Source organism: Podarcis vaucheri (genome assembly GCF_965113315.1).
Source record: "Podarcis vaucheri genome assembly, chromosome: 14".
Taxonomy (NCBI): Eukaryota; Metazoa; Chordata; class Lepidosauria; order Squamata; family Lacertidae; genus Podarcis; species Podarcis vaucheri.
The window spans coordinates 15174221-15192056 of record NC_138752.1 but is presented as its reverse complement, the minus strand read 5'-3'; the positions used below and the strand labels follow the sequence as shown (position 1 = coordinate 15192056).

The 17836-nt window shown below is 44.9% G+C and overlaps 2 protein-coding genes across 2 annotated transcripts in view; both read right to left on the bottom strand.

The window, feature by feature from the left end:
• SQOR (sulfide quinone oxidoreductase) overlaps positions 1-7768 on the bottom strand; it is a 29051-nt gene extending 21283 nt beyond the window's left edge. The window contains exon 1 of the mRNA XM_082198662.1: positions 7618-7768. The gene's annotated coding sequence lies outside the window, so the exon portion shown is untranslated. The remainder of the gene's footprint in view (positions 1-7617) is intronic.
• Positions 7769-9982: 2214 nt separating this feature from the next.
• Positions 9983-17384, bottom strand: BLOC1S6 (biogenesis of lysosomal organelles complex 1 subunit 6). Its single transcript, XM_082198893.1, has 5 exons — positions 17212-17384; positions 15038-15182; positions 14498-14585; positions 13316-13402; positions 9983-11869 (listed from the first exon to the last, which is right to left on the bottom strand). Exons 1-5 carry the CDS (start codon positions 17273-17275, stop codon positions 11750-11752), a joined length of 504 nt encoding a protein of 167 aa, XP_082055019.1. The 5' UTR covers positions 17276-17384; the 3' UTR covers positions 9983-11749.
• Positions 17385-17836: the final 452 nt, after the last annotated feature.

The window sequence follows — 17836 nt, the reverse complement described above, 5'->3', positions numbered from 1 at the left end:
AAGAATTGATGCTTTTGAATAATGGTGCTGGAGGAGACTCTTGAGAGTCCCATGGACTGCAAGAAGATCAAACCTCTCCATTCTGAAGGAAATCAGCCCTGAGTGCTCACTGGAAGGACAGATCGTGAAGCTGAGGCTCCAATACTTTGGCCACCTCATGAGCAGACTCCCTGGAATAGACCCTGATGTTGGGAAAGATGGAGGGCAGAAGGAGAAGGGGACGACAGAGGACGAGATGGTTGGACAGTGTTCTCGAAGCTACAAACATGAGTCTGACCAAACTGCGAGAGGCAGTGGAAGACAGGAGTGCCTGGCATGCTCTGGTCCATGGGGTCACGAAGAGTCGGACACGACTAAACGACTAAACAACAACATGAGACTGAAGCCATTTTGACCAGATTACTGAACAGAGGGGAAATGTCCTTTGGCTGGGTGCTGATTTGAACATGGATGCTGCTCGCTGATGGAAAATATATATATTTTACTTTTCTTCACCCATCTCATTAGAACAGCAAGGCCATGGTTATGGGAAACCAAGTGTTTTGTATTTGCTTTGATTTGCAGAATGCACACACATTTTTATTATTATTATTAGGTGGTCTGCTGAGACTTCCCAGTGATTTTAAAGTGGTTCCCCCCAAAAGGGAGACCACTGTGTTAGAGGGTATAAAACTATGGCTGGACTCGCTGTTCAAAGGTCAAAAATTAAAGTTAACTTTTGCACTAGTTTTATAGTTAGACAGCAATAAAAGCACAATCCTTTCTCCCCTTTTGGCAGTGGATGCATAAACGTATAACCCAACAGCATATGCTCCATATCTCCATCATTGCCCTGTAAATAAAGCTCTTGCTATCAAACTCGTGCTCAGTGAAAAGGGGATGACTGCAAGTTTCCTTCTCCACCAGGCTCTGTGGCTTAATGATTAAACAGCAGCTTCCTTCAAATTGTAAAAAAGTGGTGGAAAGCACGCAATATAATCCCCACAGTCCTCTGTGTGCAACAGTTCAGTAGACCCAAGAGCAGCTGTCCCAAGAGTGATTGCAACAGAGAAAAAATTTGGTGCCCACCTGTATTTTATAGCGAGCAAAATGCTGTCCACTCCCAGCAGCATCTTGTGGACTAGAAACTTGAACGGACTTATTCTACTTGGCTGCTTTTTTTTTTTTTTTTGGTAATAATTTTATTAGTTTTCAATTACAATAATCCAATAATAGCCTCATGATATCAGCCAAATTATAATACAAGTTACAGGTAGGTAGCCATGCTAGTCTGCCGTAGTCGAAACAAAAAAAAAAACAAATAAATAAAAATCCTTCCAGTAGCACCTTAGAGGCCAACTAAGTTTGTTCTTGGTATGAGCTTTTGTGGCGTTGTGGGTTAAACCACAGAGCCTAGGACTTGCTGATCAGAAGGTCGGCAGTTCGAATCCCCGCCACGGGGTGAGCTCCCGTTGCTCGGTCCCTGCTCCTGCCAACCTAGCAATTCAAAAGCATGTCAGAGTGCAAGTAGATAAATAGGTACCGCTCCGGCAGGAAGGTAAACGCCGTTTCCGTGTGCTGCTCTGGTTTGCCAGAAGCGGCTTAGTCATGCTGGCCACATGACCCGGAAGCTGTACGCCGGCTCCCTCGGCTAATAAAGCGAGATGAGCGCCGCACCCCCAGAGTCGGTCACGACTGGACCTAATGGTCAGGGTTTCTTTACCTTTAAGGTGCTACTGGAAGGAATTTTTTAAAATTAAATTATAATACAGTTCCTAATATCAATCATTCAAACACCAAATTACCGTATTTTCCGCCCCATAGGGCACACCGCCCCATAGGACGCACCTAGGTTTTTTTGGGGGAAAATAAAGGGAAAAAAAATATTCCCCCCCCCAGGTGCGGGGCTGGCGCGGGGGAAGCCCGAGCTTCCCCTGACCCCAGCCCCCAGAACAGCCGGGCTCCAGATGACTGTGCAGAGCTGCGCGAAGCCCAGGGCTGCAGTGCGCACCTCCACGCAGCCGTCGCGCCGGGCTCCCGAGGGCTGTGCAGAGCTTCCTGAAGCCTGGAGAGCAAGAGGGGTCGGTGCGCACTGACCCCTCTCACTCTCCAGGCTTCAGCGAAAGCCTGCATTCGCCCCATAGGACGCACACACATTTCCCCTTCATTTTTGGAGGGGGAAAAGTGCGTCCTATAGGGCGAAAAATACGGTATGTAATTTAGGTGCCCCCCTCCAGCGTGCTAGAATTTATGGCTTGACGATTTACTTTATTTCTGCGTTCCAAAATCTTATTGATCTCAATTACATTCCAGTCATCATAGTAATCCCTTATACAACAGCTGCAATATTTCTAACTTCTTTTCGTGGCGACACATTAAATGGTTTATAAGTCTACAAGTGAAGATCTCATACTGTATCCTTGTTCTTCCTGTGTGTGACATTTATTCTGTCCATATTGTTTCTTCCTGTCCTTGTAAAATATTACGTCTATCTTTTACCAGTTGTTGCTGCTATACGTCACGTCTTGCGCGGAGCTCATGTCCCGAAGTTATGCCAAAATTACGTGGCTGCTTTTTGACAAAAATCCAGCAGGTGGATATGGAACAACTGATTGGTTCAAAATTGGGAAGGGAGTACGACAAGGCTGTATATTGTCTCCCTGCTTATTTAACTTATATGCAGAATTCATCATGCGAAAGGCTGGGCTGGATGAATCCCTAGCCGGAATTAAGATTGCCGGAAGAAATATCAACAACCTCAGATATACAGATGATACAACCTTGATGGGAGAAAGTGAGGAGGAATTAAAGAACCTATTATTGAGGGTGAAAGAGGAGAGCGCAAAATATGGTCTGAAGCTCAACATCAAAAAAACGAAGATCATGGCCACTGGTCCCATCACCTCCTGGCAAACAGAAGGGGAAGAAATGGAGGCAGTGAGAGATTTTACTTTCTTGGGCTCCATGATCACTGCAGATGGTGACAGCAGCCATGAAATTAAAAGACGCCTGCTTCTTGGGAGAAAAGCAATGACAAACCTAGACAGCATCTTAAAAAGCAGAGACATCACCTTGCCGCCAAAGGTCCGTATAGTTAAAGCTATGGTTTTCCCAGTAGTGATGTATGGAAGTGAGAGCTGGACCATCAAGAAGGCTGATCGCTGAAGAATTGATGCTTTTGAATTATGGTGCTGGAGGAGACTCTTGAGAGTCCCTTGGACTGCAAGAAAATCAAACCTTTCCATTCTGAAGGAAATCAGCCCTGAGTGCTCACTGGAAGGACAGATCCTGAAGCTGAGGCTCCAATACTTTGGCCACCTTATGAGAAGAGAAGACTCCCTGGAAAAGACCCTGATGTTGGGAAAGATGGAGGGCACAAGGAGAAGGGGACGACAGAGGACAAGATGGTTGGACAGTGTTCTTGAAGCTACCAGCATGAGTTTGACCAAACTGTGGGAGGCAGTGGATGACAGGAGTGCCTGGCGTGTTCTGGTCCATGGGGTCAGGAAGAGTCGGACGTGACTAAACGACTAAACAACAACACCACCACCACCTTTTCTCAGCGTGAAACTGGAGTGAGGGAGAACCTATGCTCTGCACTACGGTACAACATGCGATAGCAGACAGATGGTGGAAATCAGGAAAACTTGGCCTTCTATTTCATCCCACCCCTACAGACCATAACGGTGATATGTTTAGTTTGTTAGAATTATGGCTGCAGAGACAGCAGCCAGAGGTCAGGTAAACACACATATAAAAGCGTCTTCTGGATGGCGAGAATGTTTGATGTAAAGCAGAGACGTTGTCCTCCAAGGTCTTGTTTATGCTACATACCAATGCCAAGTAAGCAAAAGGCTGCAATTTATTGCTGAGCAATACAGAGCTGAAGTTGACTCCTGTTAGGGGCTGGAGCTATTTAGCAGGGATAGGGGACCATCTCGGCTGCCTCTTAGTGCAGACCCAGGCCATCGAGCCTGAATTTACATCTTCTTTGGCGATCACTCGTAGCCGAGTAAGATTGTCTTCCATAAACACAGTTTTAACCGTGAGTCCGTACGTGACTGTGGAGGCCAGTTCTGGATCCACACATCCTTCCACATAGGTTTTGGGCGGGAGTTGATCACGGTCAGGGCCGGATTTAGGTTTGATGAGGCCCTAAGCTACTGAATATTATTGGGAGAATTCTAAGGGCCAGAGAGAGAGAGGCTTGAGGGCCACATTGGACCCCTGGACCTGAGGTCCCCCCACGCCTTTCCTAAAAGCTGCCTATATGCCCTTTTCTTGCACAAGAAAAGCTTTTCCTGCCACAGGGAAGGGCAGAACAGAAGTTGATGTAAGCTTATATTTGATTATCCAAGGCCAACGGTCCTAAGTTTGTTTCTTTAGCTTCCTTGCCACACCCTGGGGTTTCAATAAACTATTCAGCTGCAGGCCTGTACACATTTCCTTACAGAGGAAGGGCCTTCCACCAGGCTCCATCAAGCCCAGCAGTGCCTACTCGGGCTGTCAGCAACAATCCTATCACCTGCCACTTTAGACTTTTCACGAGAGATGCCAGGAATTGAACCCAGGACCTTCCCTATGCAAAGCAAATGCTCTCCCACTAAGCTACAGCTTTTTCGAAAGAAGTGCAATGCAATTTGAATGTAAAGGTCAGTAGACACAGACTTCTAGGGTTACCACCACTTTCTGAAAGAAATGCTATGCTATTTATTTTTTTAAAAGGATAGTAAAGGCAGCACAGCCTTCCCCAATATATCACCTCTATTCTGGGGGGAGGGGGGACACGCTCCACCTGCTGAATTCCTGGCTGTCATGTAAGGGGGGGCGGGAATCACACACCCAGCAAACTTAATGGCTTCTCAATGCTCTACATAAAGTGGGAGGGGGGCAAGTACTTCCTCCTTACAGACAAAGCAATGGTTTTATGATAGCTTCCATAAACATGACTGAGCAGACCATCAGCCGCACAGACTACCTTGTAGCAATTCCTAAAAAGAATACAGTGGTACCTCAGGTTAAGTACTTAATTTGTTCTGGAGGTCCGTTCTTAACCTGAAACTGTTCTTAACCTGAAGCACCGCTTTAGCTAATGGGGCCTCCTGCTGCTGCTGCTGCTGCTGCCGCTGCCGCGCCGCCGGGGCACGATTTCTGTTTTCATCCTGAAGCAAGGTTCTTAACCCGAGGTACTATTTCTGGGTTAGCGGAGTCTGTAACCTGAAGCGTATGTAACCCGAGGTACCAATGTATTTCTGTATTTATTCATACAGTGGTACCTCCATTTGCGCACGTGATCCGTTCCAGAGCTCCAGTCGGATCCTGAGGAATTTGCAACTTGAGGTGACTGTTCTGCGCATGCGTGCAGTGGGTAGAGCACTTCTGCACATGCACGAGGGGCGAAAGCCCGAGAAATACTTCCGGGTTTGCTGCGTTCGCATCCTGAAAGATACACAACCAGAGGTGTGCATATCTAGAGTATGATATCTACTGTATCTACTTGAGGCCAGTAAGCACTTTGCAAGTCTAAAAACCAATCCTGTTGTTGGCATCCGTAGGTCTTGAAAGACAACAGAGGGCTGCTCCAGGGGGGAAGTCAAACCACTGTGTAGGGAGCACCAAACTGACCTCCTTGGGGCGCAAGCCTGGGCAATGTGTTGAGGTCCTGGGCTGCCCAGACAATAAGACCCCCTTCTCAGCCTCGCTGACGTGGTCCGAAGGAAAGCAGAGCAATATGTTTGGTGCTCCTTGGCTGAAGGAGTTGCCAGAAGAAGAAAAGTTTGGACTTGATATCCCGCCTTTCACTCCCCTTAAGGAGTCTCAAAGCAGCTAACATTCTCCTTTCCCTTTCTCCCCCACAACAAACACTCTGCGAGGTGAGTGAGGCTGAGAGACTTCAGAGAAGTGTGACTGATCCCAGGGTCACCCAGCAGCTGCATGTGGAGGAGCGGAGACGCGAACCTGGTTCACCAGATTACGAGTCCACCGCTCTTAACCACTACACCACACTGGCGTACAAGGCACCATCCAACTGTCTTAGGGAATCCACTCTGGATTTGTTTAGGGTTGACTCTGCAGCCTTTTTCTTTTCCCAAATACAGTGGTACCTCGGGTTACAGACGCTTCAGGTTACATACGCTTCAGGTTACAGATTCCGCTAACCCAGAAATGGTACGCCGGGTTTAGAACTTTGCTTCAGGATGAGAACAGAAATCGTGCTCCGGCGGCGTGGCGGCAGCAGGAGGCCCCCTGAAGTGGTGCTTCAGGTTAAGAACAGTTTCAGGTTAAGAACGGACCTCTGGAACGAATTAAGTACTTAACCCGGGTTACCACTGTATATCCCTCAAGGCAGCAAGGGTTTAGGCCCAGAGTTTTTCTTCTCCTAGATGGGCTCAGTGGCGAAGCTGCATGCTCCACTACCGGGGGGCGGAAAGCAGGTGGGGGTGTGGCTGGTGCCCCCGGGGTGTGGCGCACGCCCTGAGGGTGTGGCATGCCACCCATGGGGGCGTGGCACACGTTCTGGGTGTGTAGAGCACTGCCTGTGGGGGTGTGGTACCCGGCGCACGCGGGGCTCCACAGCACATGTTCGCGGGGGGGGGGGGCAGCCAAGATGGCACCCTACCGTGGTGCCGGGGGCGATCTGCTCCCTCCACACCCCCGTTCCTCCGCCAATTGATGGGCTACCTTTCCAGGTTGACAAGTTCTTTCTGCCCTTCCCTTCCCTCTAGAGCATGGGCAGAAGCCGCCTTCGTGACCGTTGGACCCACTTGTCTGTTCAATCTGCTGGAGCCTGTCTTTGCATGCAGGGGAAGTCCCTAACTCACCAAGGGTTTGAGACCCATTGGCTATCCTTACCTGGTTTAGCCTGCCAATCAAAGCCATTTCTGGGGTGTGGCCGCTGTCGCATGCTCACAGCTTCTAGCAGCCACAGGTGGGAGCTGAGTGTAGGGTGAGGACCAAAGGTGGACAAACTACCCCAGAAGGAGCATGATGTGTCCCCTTCCCCGAACACCCCATACACGCCCCAAATCAATCACACAAACAAATGTAAGTCTAGCAGCGGTACTCTATCACTAGCAGCCAGCTGTAGATTACAAGACTGCAATACTGGACGGAAGCTCTGTAGTTGTGATATCCAAAAGGATGGGAGCCCCAGTTCCCCCCACCTCTGATCCCAAGCCGAAAATCCTCTTGCCCTCCTGCTCAGTGGCGTAGCGTGGGGGGTGCCGGCCACAACATCTGGGGGGGGGGGCGTGCTCGCACTCGCAGCTCTCTGCCCGAAGTGCTAAAATCCATGGGTTAGGGGGCGCAAATTACTTGCCTTGCCCCGGGTGCTGACAACCCGCGCTACGCCACTGCTCCTGCTGCTCCTCATTTCCCTCCAAACCCCTCAAACTCCTCCGGTGGAGTTTTGCTGCAGAAAAAAAAAAGATCTGGCGACGGGCGGAGCTTCACCGGTTGAATTTCCACCTGGCGCAGCTGTTAAAAGCGCAGAAGGGAAAAAAAGAACGCTGAAGAAAGAAAGAAAGAAAGAAAGAAAGAAAGAAAGAAAGAAAGAAAGAAAGAAAGAAAGAAAGAAAGAAAGAAAGAAAGAAAGAATAGGCAACTTCAATCCTGATCCCCCCAGGAAAGGAAACTCACCGGCCAGAGAGAGAGAAACCGACCTCCCAGTTCCGCTCTCCCTAATTTGAGAGCTGATGGCCGATGGCTGCGCAGCCTCCGCCCGCCTGTTGCGCAAGAGCTGCTCTTTCGCCTATCAGAGGGAAGAGCCCGGAGGGGCCGGGCGGAGGCCGGGGCTGAAGGCAAACAAACGCCGCTCCCTCTCGGGATCAACCTTGCGCCCCTGCATGATGTTTCCCTGCGCAATAAATTCTGGGCGCTCCAGAAACGCCGGTGCGCTTAGGTGATTTTAGACTCTGGACTGCATGGAGTTATCTGTAAACACACGCACCCTCTTTTATTGGCTGGCAATGGGTTGAACCCAACTCAGTTTTACTCAAGAGTAGACCCATTGGAATTAATACAGTTCGCGTAGAATCGTGGAGTTGGAAGGGACCCCTTGCGGTCATCTGGCCCAACCTGGTGCAAGGCAGGAATCACATACATATATATAAATTAAAAAATTCCTTCCAGTAGCACCTTAAAGACCAACTAAGTTAGTTCTTGGTATGAGCTTTCGTGTGCATGCACACTTCTTCAGATACACACATGTATGCACACGAAAGCTCGTGCATGCACACGAAAGCTCATACCAAGAACTAACTTAGTTGGTCTTTAAGGTGCTACTGGAAGGAATTTTTTTATTTTGACTATGGCAGACCAACACGGCTACCTATCTACTACTGGCTACATATATATATATGTATATGAGTGGAAATGGTTTGTTGAATGTTTACAGATAAATTTTAAGCAGATGAAAACATTGGCAGGATTATAGTAATGACCTGCAGTTTTGTAAGAGTATATATTTACAGAAGATGAATAAATGAGCAAACGAAGTTAATTTGGATATGCAGAAGATATTAAAAATAATTTTAAGGAACCGCAGAAAGAGGGGGAAGTCAAGTTTCGAAATGTCAAAATGATGGTAAAATCCGTGAAATGTGCAGAATTAGTGAAATGTATAAAATTGAAAATTATTAAATAAACAAATAAGAGTATTTTGTAATGATTTACTTGATTTAGGGAGGCAGCTGCCCCCCTTCCGGCTATGCCCATGGGAGGCAGCAGTTAGGAGTTAGAAGTTACCAGTCTCTGCAACCACAGCAGGCACTGTGATTGTCCAGTGGGTTGACTTCATCCCTGGAGGTGCGCTCCAATTTTATTTCTGAGTCAAGCTAGTGGTTTTTGCCCACAAGAGAATGCAGCCGTGCACCCCGAGCATGACTTTTGAGCTCTCCAATTTCAGCAGCAAAGGTTAAAAAAAAGAAAAGGTAAAAGGACCCCTGGATGGTTAAGTCCAGTCAAAGGCGACTATGGGATTGTGGACCTCATCTTGCTTTCAGGCCGAGGGAGCCGGCGTTTGTCCACAGACAGCTTTCCGTGTCATGTGGCCAGCATGACTAAACCACTTCTGGTGCAGTGGGACACCATGATGGAAACCAGAGCGCATGGAAATGCCGTTTACCTTCCCGCCGCAGTAGTACCTATTTATCTACTTGCACCAGCGTGCTTTCGAACGGCTAGGTTGGCAGGAGCTGGGACAGAGCAACAGGAGCTCACCACCACTGAGTGGATTCGAACCACCGAAATTCTGATTGACAAGCCCTTGGCGATTTAGACCACCCTGTGCAAAGCTAAAATCTGAATACCCCCCACCTCTCATGCTCTGCTCTGCAGCATTGTTTTGGCGCCCCCTGCAGTGTGGCACCCAGTGCGCTGCCCTAAAACTGTCTCTAGTGGCATTGACACAGCAGAGAGAATCGCTCTCAAACGCAGGATTCGTGATCTTCCCCACTTCCGTAGGTGCCTTGCAGTGCAGAAGCTTGTTGTCATTATATACATGCTCAGGGCTTGTTGACCTTCTAAGCGCAGGGGTACTAGGGCTAAATTAATCCGTAAACTCAACATGTTTGTCTGGCCAACCTGCTCAAGGCTCACATCGTGTTAGGCAGTGATAACATATCAGTCTTGCTACAGCAACATCTCCCTGGGCATCTGTGTACCAAGAAAATTCCCATGCCTGCAACTCCTGCCATTTGCAGGTGGGGGGGGATGTTCTTTCTGAAACCTTGGCAGGCTGCTGCCAGTCAGTGTGGACAGTACTGAGATAGGTCTAAACCACTGAGCCTGTGATTACTCTAGCACAAGTTCCTGCAAGTTTCCTTTCAGAATGTTTGAAAATGCATCATTTCACAAGTCTGATGAAAGTTCGTTTGTTCGCTCTTACAGAAAAAAAAGATGGAACACATTCTCATAATAAAAAACATTTTTTTTAAAAAAAAGTTAAAGACAAAGAAATTTGATATACTGGAGTTGGTTGAATTTTTTCTTTATTTTGTTCATATGTTCATATTGTGTCTTTATTTTTTTTCCCATTTTACTGGAATTAATTAAGCTATATATATATATAGATCTGCAATCTAATTTCATTTACATTTGATTACAAATAAGGTATTTTAACAGGAGATACTCTGTCCCAAAACAAAAACAATAAAACCCTCCTGGACTTTAGAATTTATATATATATATATATATATATATATATATATATATATATATACACAATATATGAAATAAGTGGAAACCACAGCATCTATCAGGTATTTTCCCCCACTGAGAAGTACGCAATTAAATTAATCATTAAAGTATGCTTTTTATTATCTGCAACCAAGTCGGGTAACCCACTTTGGCCCCGAAGATTGTTTGAAATCCAATCGACCTTAGTTACAGCAGAGTCATTTTTTGCTCTTTCCATAATTTGAGTAGTTGAGGGCATAGAAACATGGACATAAATATATATATATATATGTGAAACTGAAGTGATGCAATAAGGACTCAACACAGGGAGTTTTCCACTAGCTTTCTAGCAGTTTAGATGTCATCCTATTCTTTTGCCATATCTAGAAGATGTCATTGCAATGCATATTGAACAATTCTAAAACCACTTGCTATGGAGCACCACTAGGAAAGCTGGAACCAATGGTTATAATCTTCAAGAACTTTCAAGGGGCTCCCTAGATATGTCTCTAATCCTTTCTAACCCTCCAGCCCTCTCCCTTAACCCCACCCCTAACCCTCCAACCATCACCCAGGCATCCCCAACCTGCGGCCCTCCAAATGTTTTGGCCTACAACTCCCATGATTCCTAGCTAGCAGGACCAGTGTTCAGGGATGATAGGAATTGTAGTCCAAAACATCTGGAGGGCCGAAGGTTGGGGATGCCTGCGGCCTAACCCTCTAAACATGGGAGTTTAAATATGGAAGGGATGGGAAACTTTTGGCCCTGGAGATGCTGCTAGACTAGAACTCCCACCATCCCTGACTGTTTGTGTTGTGCTGATTAGGGCTTATGGGAATTGTAGTATTACCACATCTGGTGGGCCCTGTATCATCCACATTTTGCGATTTCAGCAGGAACCTGCAGCATATGCAGAGCCAAGAGTTGTGCCACGTAAACTTCACTACTGCCCCCAGTGAAATCAGTGTTATGCAAGAGCACTCATTTGCTGTGGGTTTTTACAGACACACTTTAATTCTGACATGATCGGAAGACGACATAATTGAATCTAAAAGCCTCACTTCGCCAGCAGTGCCTTATGTTCTCAGAGTTGAAATAAAACGGACAAGGTTGTCATGCGGCTTCTCATTCCTAGTCGGTCTACAGTTGCCGTGCTTATTTTGTACACGGCAACAGGAAAGGGAGAATCAACGAGCCAAGAATTGTAAACCAGACTTAAAGATTAAGCCTATAGCTAATGAGGTAGAGGTCAGCTATCAACAAAACATTCGTACATGGGACAAGGATGCACCAACCTAAGACCATCTAAGATGTTGTTAAAGAATGCAAGATTCTATTTGTGGGAAGTAAGAAAAAGGCTGACGCAGCAACGTTAAGCTGTATAGCGTTAATCGAAAAGGCATCTTGAGCTGCTGGTAAGCTCCCTGTTCCTGCTTTCCTGGTTAGGAAATAGCAACCTGGAAACGCTAATACTGAACTAATAGGCTTCCTGGCAAGGAAGAACATCAGGTTCATGAGGTGCGTACATGGGCCTCCCCCACCAAGTCCAGAGAATAGTGTAATTAGTTCGACAAGCCAATACATGTTCGGCTTTCATGTTCTTTTCGCAGGTTTGGCCGTTAACTGTTTCTCTCTTTCGAGCTCTTTTTCCCGTTGCTGCTCTCGTTCCAGTTCTTCTTTCTGCCTCTTTTGCTGGAGTTTGAGAGCTCTTCTCTGAAACGAAAAGCCAGAAAAAGAATGTGACTTTCCTGAAGCTGTAGAATTAGATTTGACAGCACAGCGGCAACGATACCCCGTTGTTATTTCTCCTGAGGTTTTCCGGAGAATCCACACCCCCCCAAAAAAACACACCAAGTGGGATTTGTAACATAATGTCACAGTGGATCCGACCTAAGAGAAGTGCTCCTGTTCAGGATTTTAGCCAGCCATTCGCTGTAAGCGTAGTATCCTGTTCTCTTCCCCACTCACACATTTTTCCCACTTGCTTTTCCAATTGACACTCAATACTGGACTCCATGGCTATTCAGTGTGCCCAGACAACATCAGACTTTTTATAGGGGTGTGTGGAATGCTCCCTAAGTTGATACTTAGTCTTTCCGCAACCTCACAGGTACCTCCCAAAGAGGCCGATGACAATACAGTCGTACCTTGGAAGACAAACGAAATCCGTTCCAGAAGTCTATTCAACTTCCAAAACATTTGGAAACCAAAGCACAGCTTCTGATTGGCTGCAGGAAGCTCCTGCAGCCAAACAGAAGCCGCGCCAGACGTTCAGCTTCCAAAAATCGTTTGAAAACCGGAACAATCACTTCCGGGTTTTGATTGTTTGGGAGCCGATTTGTTCAGGAGCCAAGGCGTTTGTTCGAGATCCAAGGTATGATTGTACCTTCTTTTTATTTTCCAGCAGCCTTGCTTTTATTCTTTTTCTACCAGTCCTCACCACCTGAGTCTGCTATTACAGGGAGTGCTGTTGGTCTATCTAAGGAAAAATTATGTGCAACACACACAAACAATTCAAATAATTCTATAAAAAACCTGTTAATAGATTCTGTATTTATATTTACATACACTCCTACCCGTACAGCAATTGAAACAACACTTATGAGTAGCCAATATATAGACTGAATATTTAGCTTATGTATGAATAAAAGATAAATTCATCATTAGGTAGCATCTATAGTTAATTTTAATACAGCCCATGTATGCTTACTTGTAGGGGAGTTCTGTTTTGTTAAGTGATGCTTGCTTGCTGGTAAGCAAGCATAGGAGTGTCACCTTCATTCATTAGAGACCTAAATCTGAGATGTACAACTGGATATTATGTATATTAACAAAGAAGTAAGTGTCACTAAGTATAGATGATTGCAACCCAAACATACTAACAAGATTGCAATATCATAATATTATGGTAACTACTCTTCGGTAGCCTGATGAATTCTCATGGTAGCATTAATGGTACTAGGGATTCTGCTGTACACAAACTTTTCATTAGAAAGATAACTACTTCAAAAACTGGAAAATTAAGAAAATGCTAGTTCCCAATAGAAATATAAAGCAAAAGCAGAGGATGAAGATCAAACTTGATCTGCAAGACCTCAAAGAACAAAGAAATAAGCAGTACTCTTTAACATTTGTTAGTCAAAGTGAAACAAGACTCACTTTCAACTTTGATGTTTTCTCATGCAGCAGCAGCATCTCTTTCCTAATGTTTACCAGCTTGTTGTGATAGTACTTTGCTTCTGAAAACTTGAGAGAGCGACAACAAAAAAGCAAAAATTCAGTAGAACATATAACTTCAACATCAGCAACTCACTGCCCGAAGTTACTGAAATAAGTGAAAAGTTGTGATACAATGCATACGTACTTGGAAATTAAATTCCACTGTCTCAGTGAGAGTTACTTTCAAGTAAACCTGCATGATTGGGATGTATGATGCTAGAATGTGCTAAAAATGGGAGCTAGTATTTTTCCATCTATTTTAAAAGGTCGTACCACATCAAGAGCTACTCCTGAAGCCCATGCAATGTTCACTTAAAGCACTGTTTTAAGTATATTGAAATATCTTACTGCAATCCAGCTGCCAACCTCAAAAACCTTTCCAAGTCACTCTTATCATGACCCAAGCACCTCATTCCCTGGATTCTATGCAGAGTTGATTTCAGTAGTCTTAGGTATGACTAACTCTGCATAAGATCAAGCAAACAAGACTGACCTGCACTCTCATTTATGTATGTTTGCTCAAAAGTAAGTCTCACAGTGTGTGATGGGGAGTACAGTGGTACCTCAGTTCCCAACCGCCGAAAAACCGGAAGTAAGTGTTCAGGTTCTTGAACGTTTTTCGGAAACCGAACATCCGATGCGGCTATCGGCTATTGTTTCCGGGGCGCCTGCACCTATCAGAAGCTGCGCATTGGTTCTCCAACATTTCGGAAGTCAGACAGACTTCTGGAACGGGCTAAGTTTGCCACTTTTGTTTTTGCTATTTATTTTGCGTTTTTGTTTTTGAGGCTTTTTCGGTTCATTTGTTTTTGTGACTGTTTGGAAATTGTGTGTGAATTATTCAGCTACTGAATGACTGTGTGACTGGGGAAATGGATAAAAGCCCCTCATCCAAACAATGACACTCATCAGTGCAGGTAAGAAAAAAAATTAATTTTTATTTTTATCATCTACAGTGCTGACATATTTATTTTATAGTACAGTGCATTGATTATTGCTTTTATTTTCTCCACGTAGCATAGATTTTCTCAAAATATAAGATTCCATTTGTAGTGTTTTTGTACAAACACGACCTTTAAAACGGAGGAAAAAGCAAACAGTTATCTGACAGAACACACTTACCAGCACATTGATATCAAGAACAGAATTGCATTCTTTAAACTTTGAGATTTCTTGCTGCAGAGTTTCTAGTAGTACTTCTTGGTTCTGTCTGAAAGAAGAACGCAATAGTTTACACATATTTCACAATAAAACCACGTATTCAATTAGAGTGGTGCCTCGCAAGACGAAAGTAATTTGTTCCGCGAGTCTTTTCGTCTTGCAATGTTTTTCGTCTTGCGAAGCACGGTCCGTCACAACTGCGCCTCTTCAAGCGGCTTTTTAAAAAAAGCGCAAGACGTTTTTGTCTTGCGAAGCAAGCCCATAGGGAAATTCGTCTAGCGAAGCAACGCAAAACCGAAAAACCCTTTTGTCTAGCGAGTTTTTCGTCTTGCGAGGCATTCGTCTTGCGGGGCACCACTGTACAGAATTTAGTGAAGAGCAAATGCTGCCTGCCAGAAGAGTCAAATATAAAAGGAAACTTATTCTTTTCTTACAAACAATCTACAGTATTTAGCATTTGAAAGAAAGAAAAAGAAACATGCATTTTGATTGTTTACATACGTTAGCTCTTTTAAGGATAGTTTTGATCGTTGTAGATCAGGTAAATAATGTGAAATCAGCCCTTCTGTTAGCTGCTCCACAGCTTTCTTGTCTATAACAGTGAAGTCTTCTATTAATCCTTCATCGGGAGAATTATCGTTAGAATCTGTAACAGATGTCATACATTTTTATCAAATGTGTGCACACAAATATTAATTATGAAAATACAAAATTAAAAACCCCAATGAATAAGCATACAAAATACAACCACATAACAAACAGTTAAAAACCCTAAACACTAAAGAGCAGAGTAATGCAAGATCCCTGCTAAAATTATTTTATGCTGTGGTGATCATTATTGGGTGATCTGAACAACATGCATAAATAAAGGCCACCTTATTTTCCACGTTTATCCAAGGTGAGAAAGCTCACCTTTCAATCTTCAGCCTGTAAATTCACCCACCCATCTCTTCAGTTTTTGGCAGTTTTCCTGTGAAGTCGCACCGTACTCTTTTTGCCACTTGCTAGAGTACGGTTGTGACTTTTATTTTATTGTTTCACCTTTTGTAAACTGCTTTTGAGTCTTAAAAACAAACAAACCAAACCAATCAAGAGGCGCATACACTTTTACCAAACAAACAAAGGTAAGCAGAACCTTTTAAAGCATGCTTTTTATTATCTGCAATCAAGTTGGGTAACCCATTTTGGTCCTCAAGCGTGTCCACCCCCATCGTTCAGCCCGGACACTGAGGTCCAGCTCCAAGGGCCTTCTGGCAGTTCCCTCCCTACGAGATGAGAGGTTACAGGGAACCAGGCAGAGGGCCTTCTTGGTAGTGGCGTCTGCCCTGTGGAACACCCTCCCACCAGATGTCAAGGCAATAAGCAACTATCTGACTTTTAGAAGACATCGAAAGGCAGCCCTGTTTGGGGAAGTTTTTAACATTTGATGTTTTGTAATGTTTTTAATATTCTGTTGGGAGCTGCTCAGAGTAGCTGGGGAAACCCAGCCAGATGGGTGGGGTATAAACAATGAAATTATTATTATTAAATCCAATTGGCCTTAGTTACAGCAGAGTCATTTTTTTGCTCTTTCCCTAATTTGAGTACCGTATTTTTTGCACCATAACACTCCCTTTTTTCTCCTAGAAAGTAAGGGGAAATGTCTGTGCGTGTTATGGAGCGAATGCCTGCGGGTGGCGGGGGGATCTGCTGCAGTCATGAGCAGAGGATCCATGGTTCCCCTTCCTTCCCTCCTCTGTGGTTACAAAGCATGGATCCACATGGATCCTCAGGATTTTTGCACTGGGCTACTCCAAACTCACTGTCAGATCACATGTCTGTGGCCACAGCATGAACCATAAAAATCATATACCCACTATTTCGTTTAGAATATTTTTTTTCTTGTTTTCCTCCTCTAAAAACTACGTGCGTGTTATGGTCTGGTGCGTGTTATAGAGCGAAAAATACGGTAGTTGAGTACATGGAAACATGGACATAAAAACCCCCCATGTTACATTGAAATGAAGCAATAAGGACTCGACACATGGAGTTTTCCACTAGCTTTCTAGCAGTTCGGATGTTATCTTATTCTTTTGCCATATCTAGATGTCATTGCAATGCAACAAACCAACGAAAACACATCCTTTGGAACAAAACCCCCAAACCCGGTGGCATCTTTCAAGGACTGAGGGGCTGCATCCCAACAAACAGTTATACTGAAGCACAGTCCTGTCGAGATTAATGGGACCCGAGTTAGCCAATAATAAAATACAATTATTGATGATGATGATGATATTTATACCCGCTAATCTGTCTAATAATAATAATAATAATAATAATATCATTATTTATACTCCGTCCTTCTGGCTGGATTTCTCCAGCCATGTCCCAGTTTTCAACAGGTCTACTCCGAGTAGGGCTGACGCCGGATGCAACCCCGTGATACTTTATTACGGACTTAATATACATTTCACGGCGTTTGATGGAAGCGAGCCGTTTTTTGCTGCGGTCCTGGAAGGCTTCAGCCGCACGATCCGCAGCTCCGTGATCTGTGGGCGGACTAGATATCTTCCCAAACGGACCAAGAGCGAGCGGATCAAATCCGTTCAGACTTCGAGGGCCCCGCGAGGGGACCCCCGGCGGTCATCTAGCCCAACCCCCCGCAACGGCAGCCCCGGCCGCCAAAGCCAACCTACCCAAAGCAGGGTCGTTTCGGGCCTGCAGAGCCGCCTCCACGTCCAGCGGGTCCGCCAGACTCATCGCTTCCTCCCTCGCGAAACAGACAGGCAAGATATTTATTTTCGAGGGGAAGCCAAGGCAACGCCAGGCCCCGCCAAAGCCGGAAGTTGAAGTAGGCCTTCCGGTCAACAAGGCAGCCAGCCTCGACGTAGGAAGGAAGACGGGCGCCTGAGAACCATAGAGATAAAAGAAAAGTCTAGAGGCGAACAGCAATGTTGTTGTTTTTTAAAAAATCTTTATTGAAAGTACATAATTTTAATGTATTTTTAATCTTGGTTGGAAGCCGCCCAGAGTGACTGGGGAGATCCAGCCAGATGGGCGGGGTATAAATAAATAAATAATAATAATAATAATTTTTATTATTGAATTATTATTATTATTATTATTATTATTATTATTATTATTATTATTATTATCATCAGTGCGCCAAACACGGTGAGACGTAAATGAAAGAAAAAGAGAGAAACAAGCAGCACCATAGTATTCCACAAGTAGAGAAGAAGGCAACAAAACCAAACCAGGAGGAAGCTTTGTTGAAGAAATAATATTAGAAACACTGTAAAAAAGGGAACAAGGCAGTAA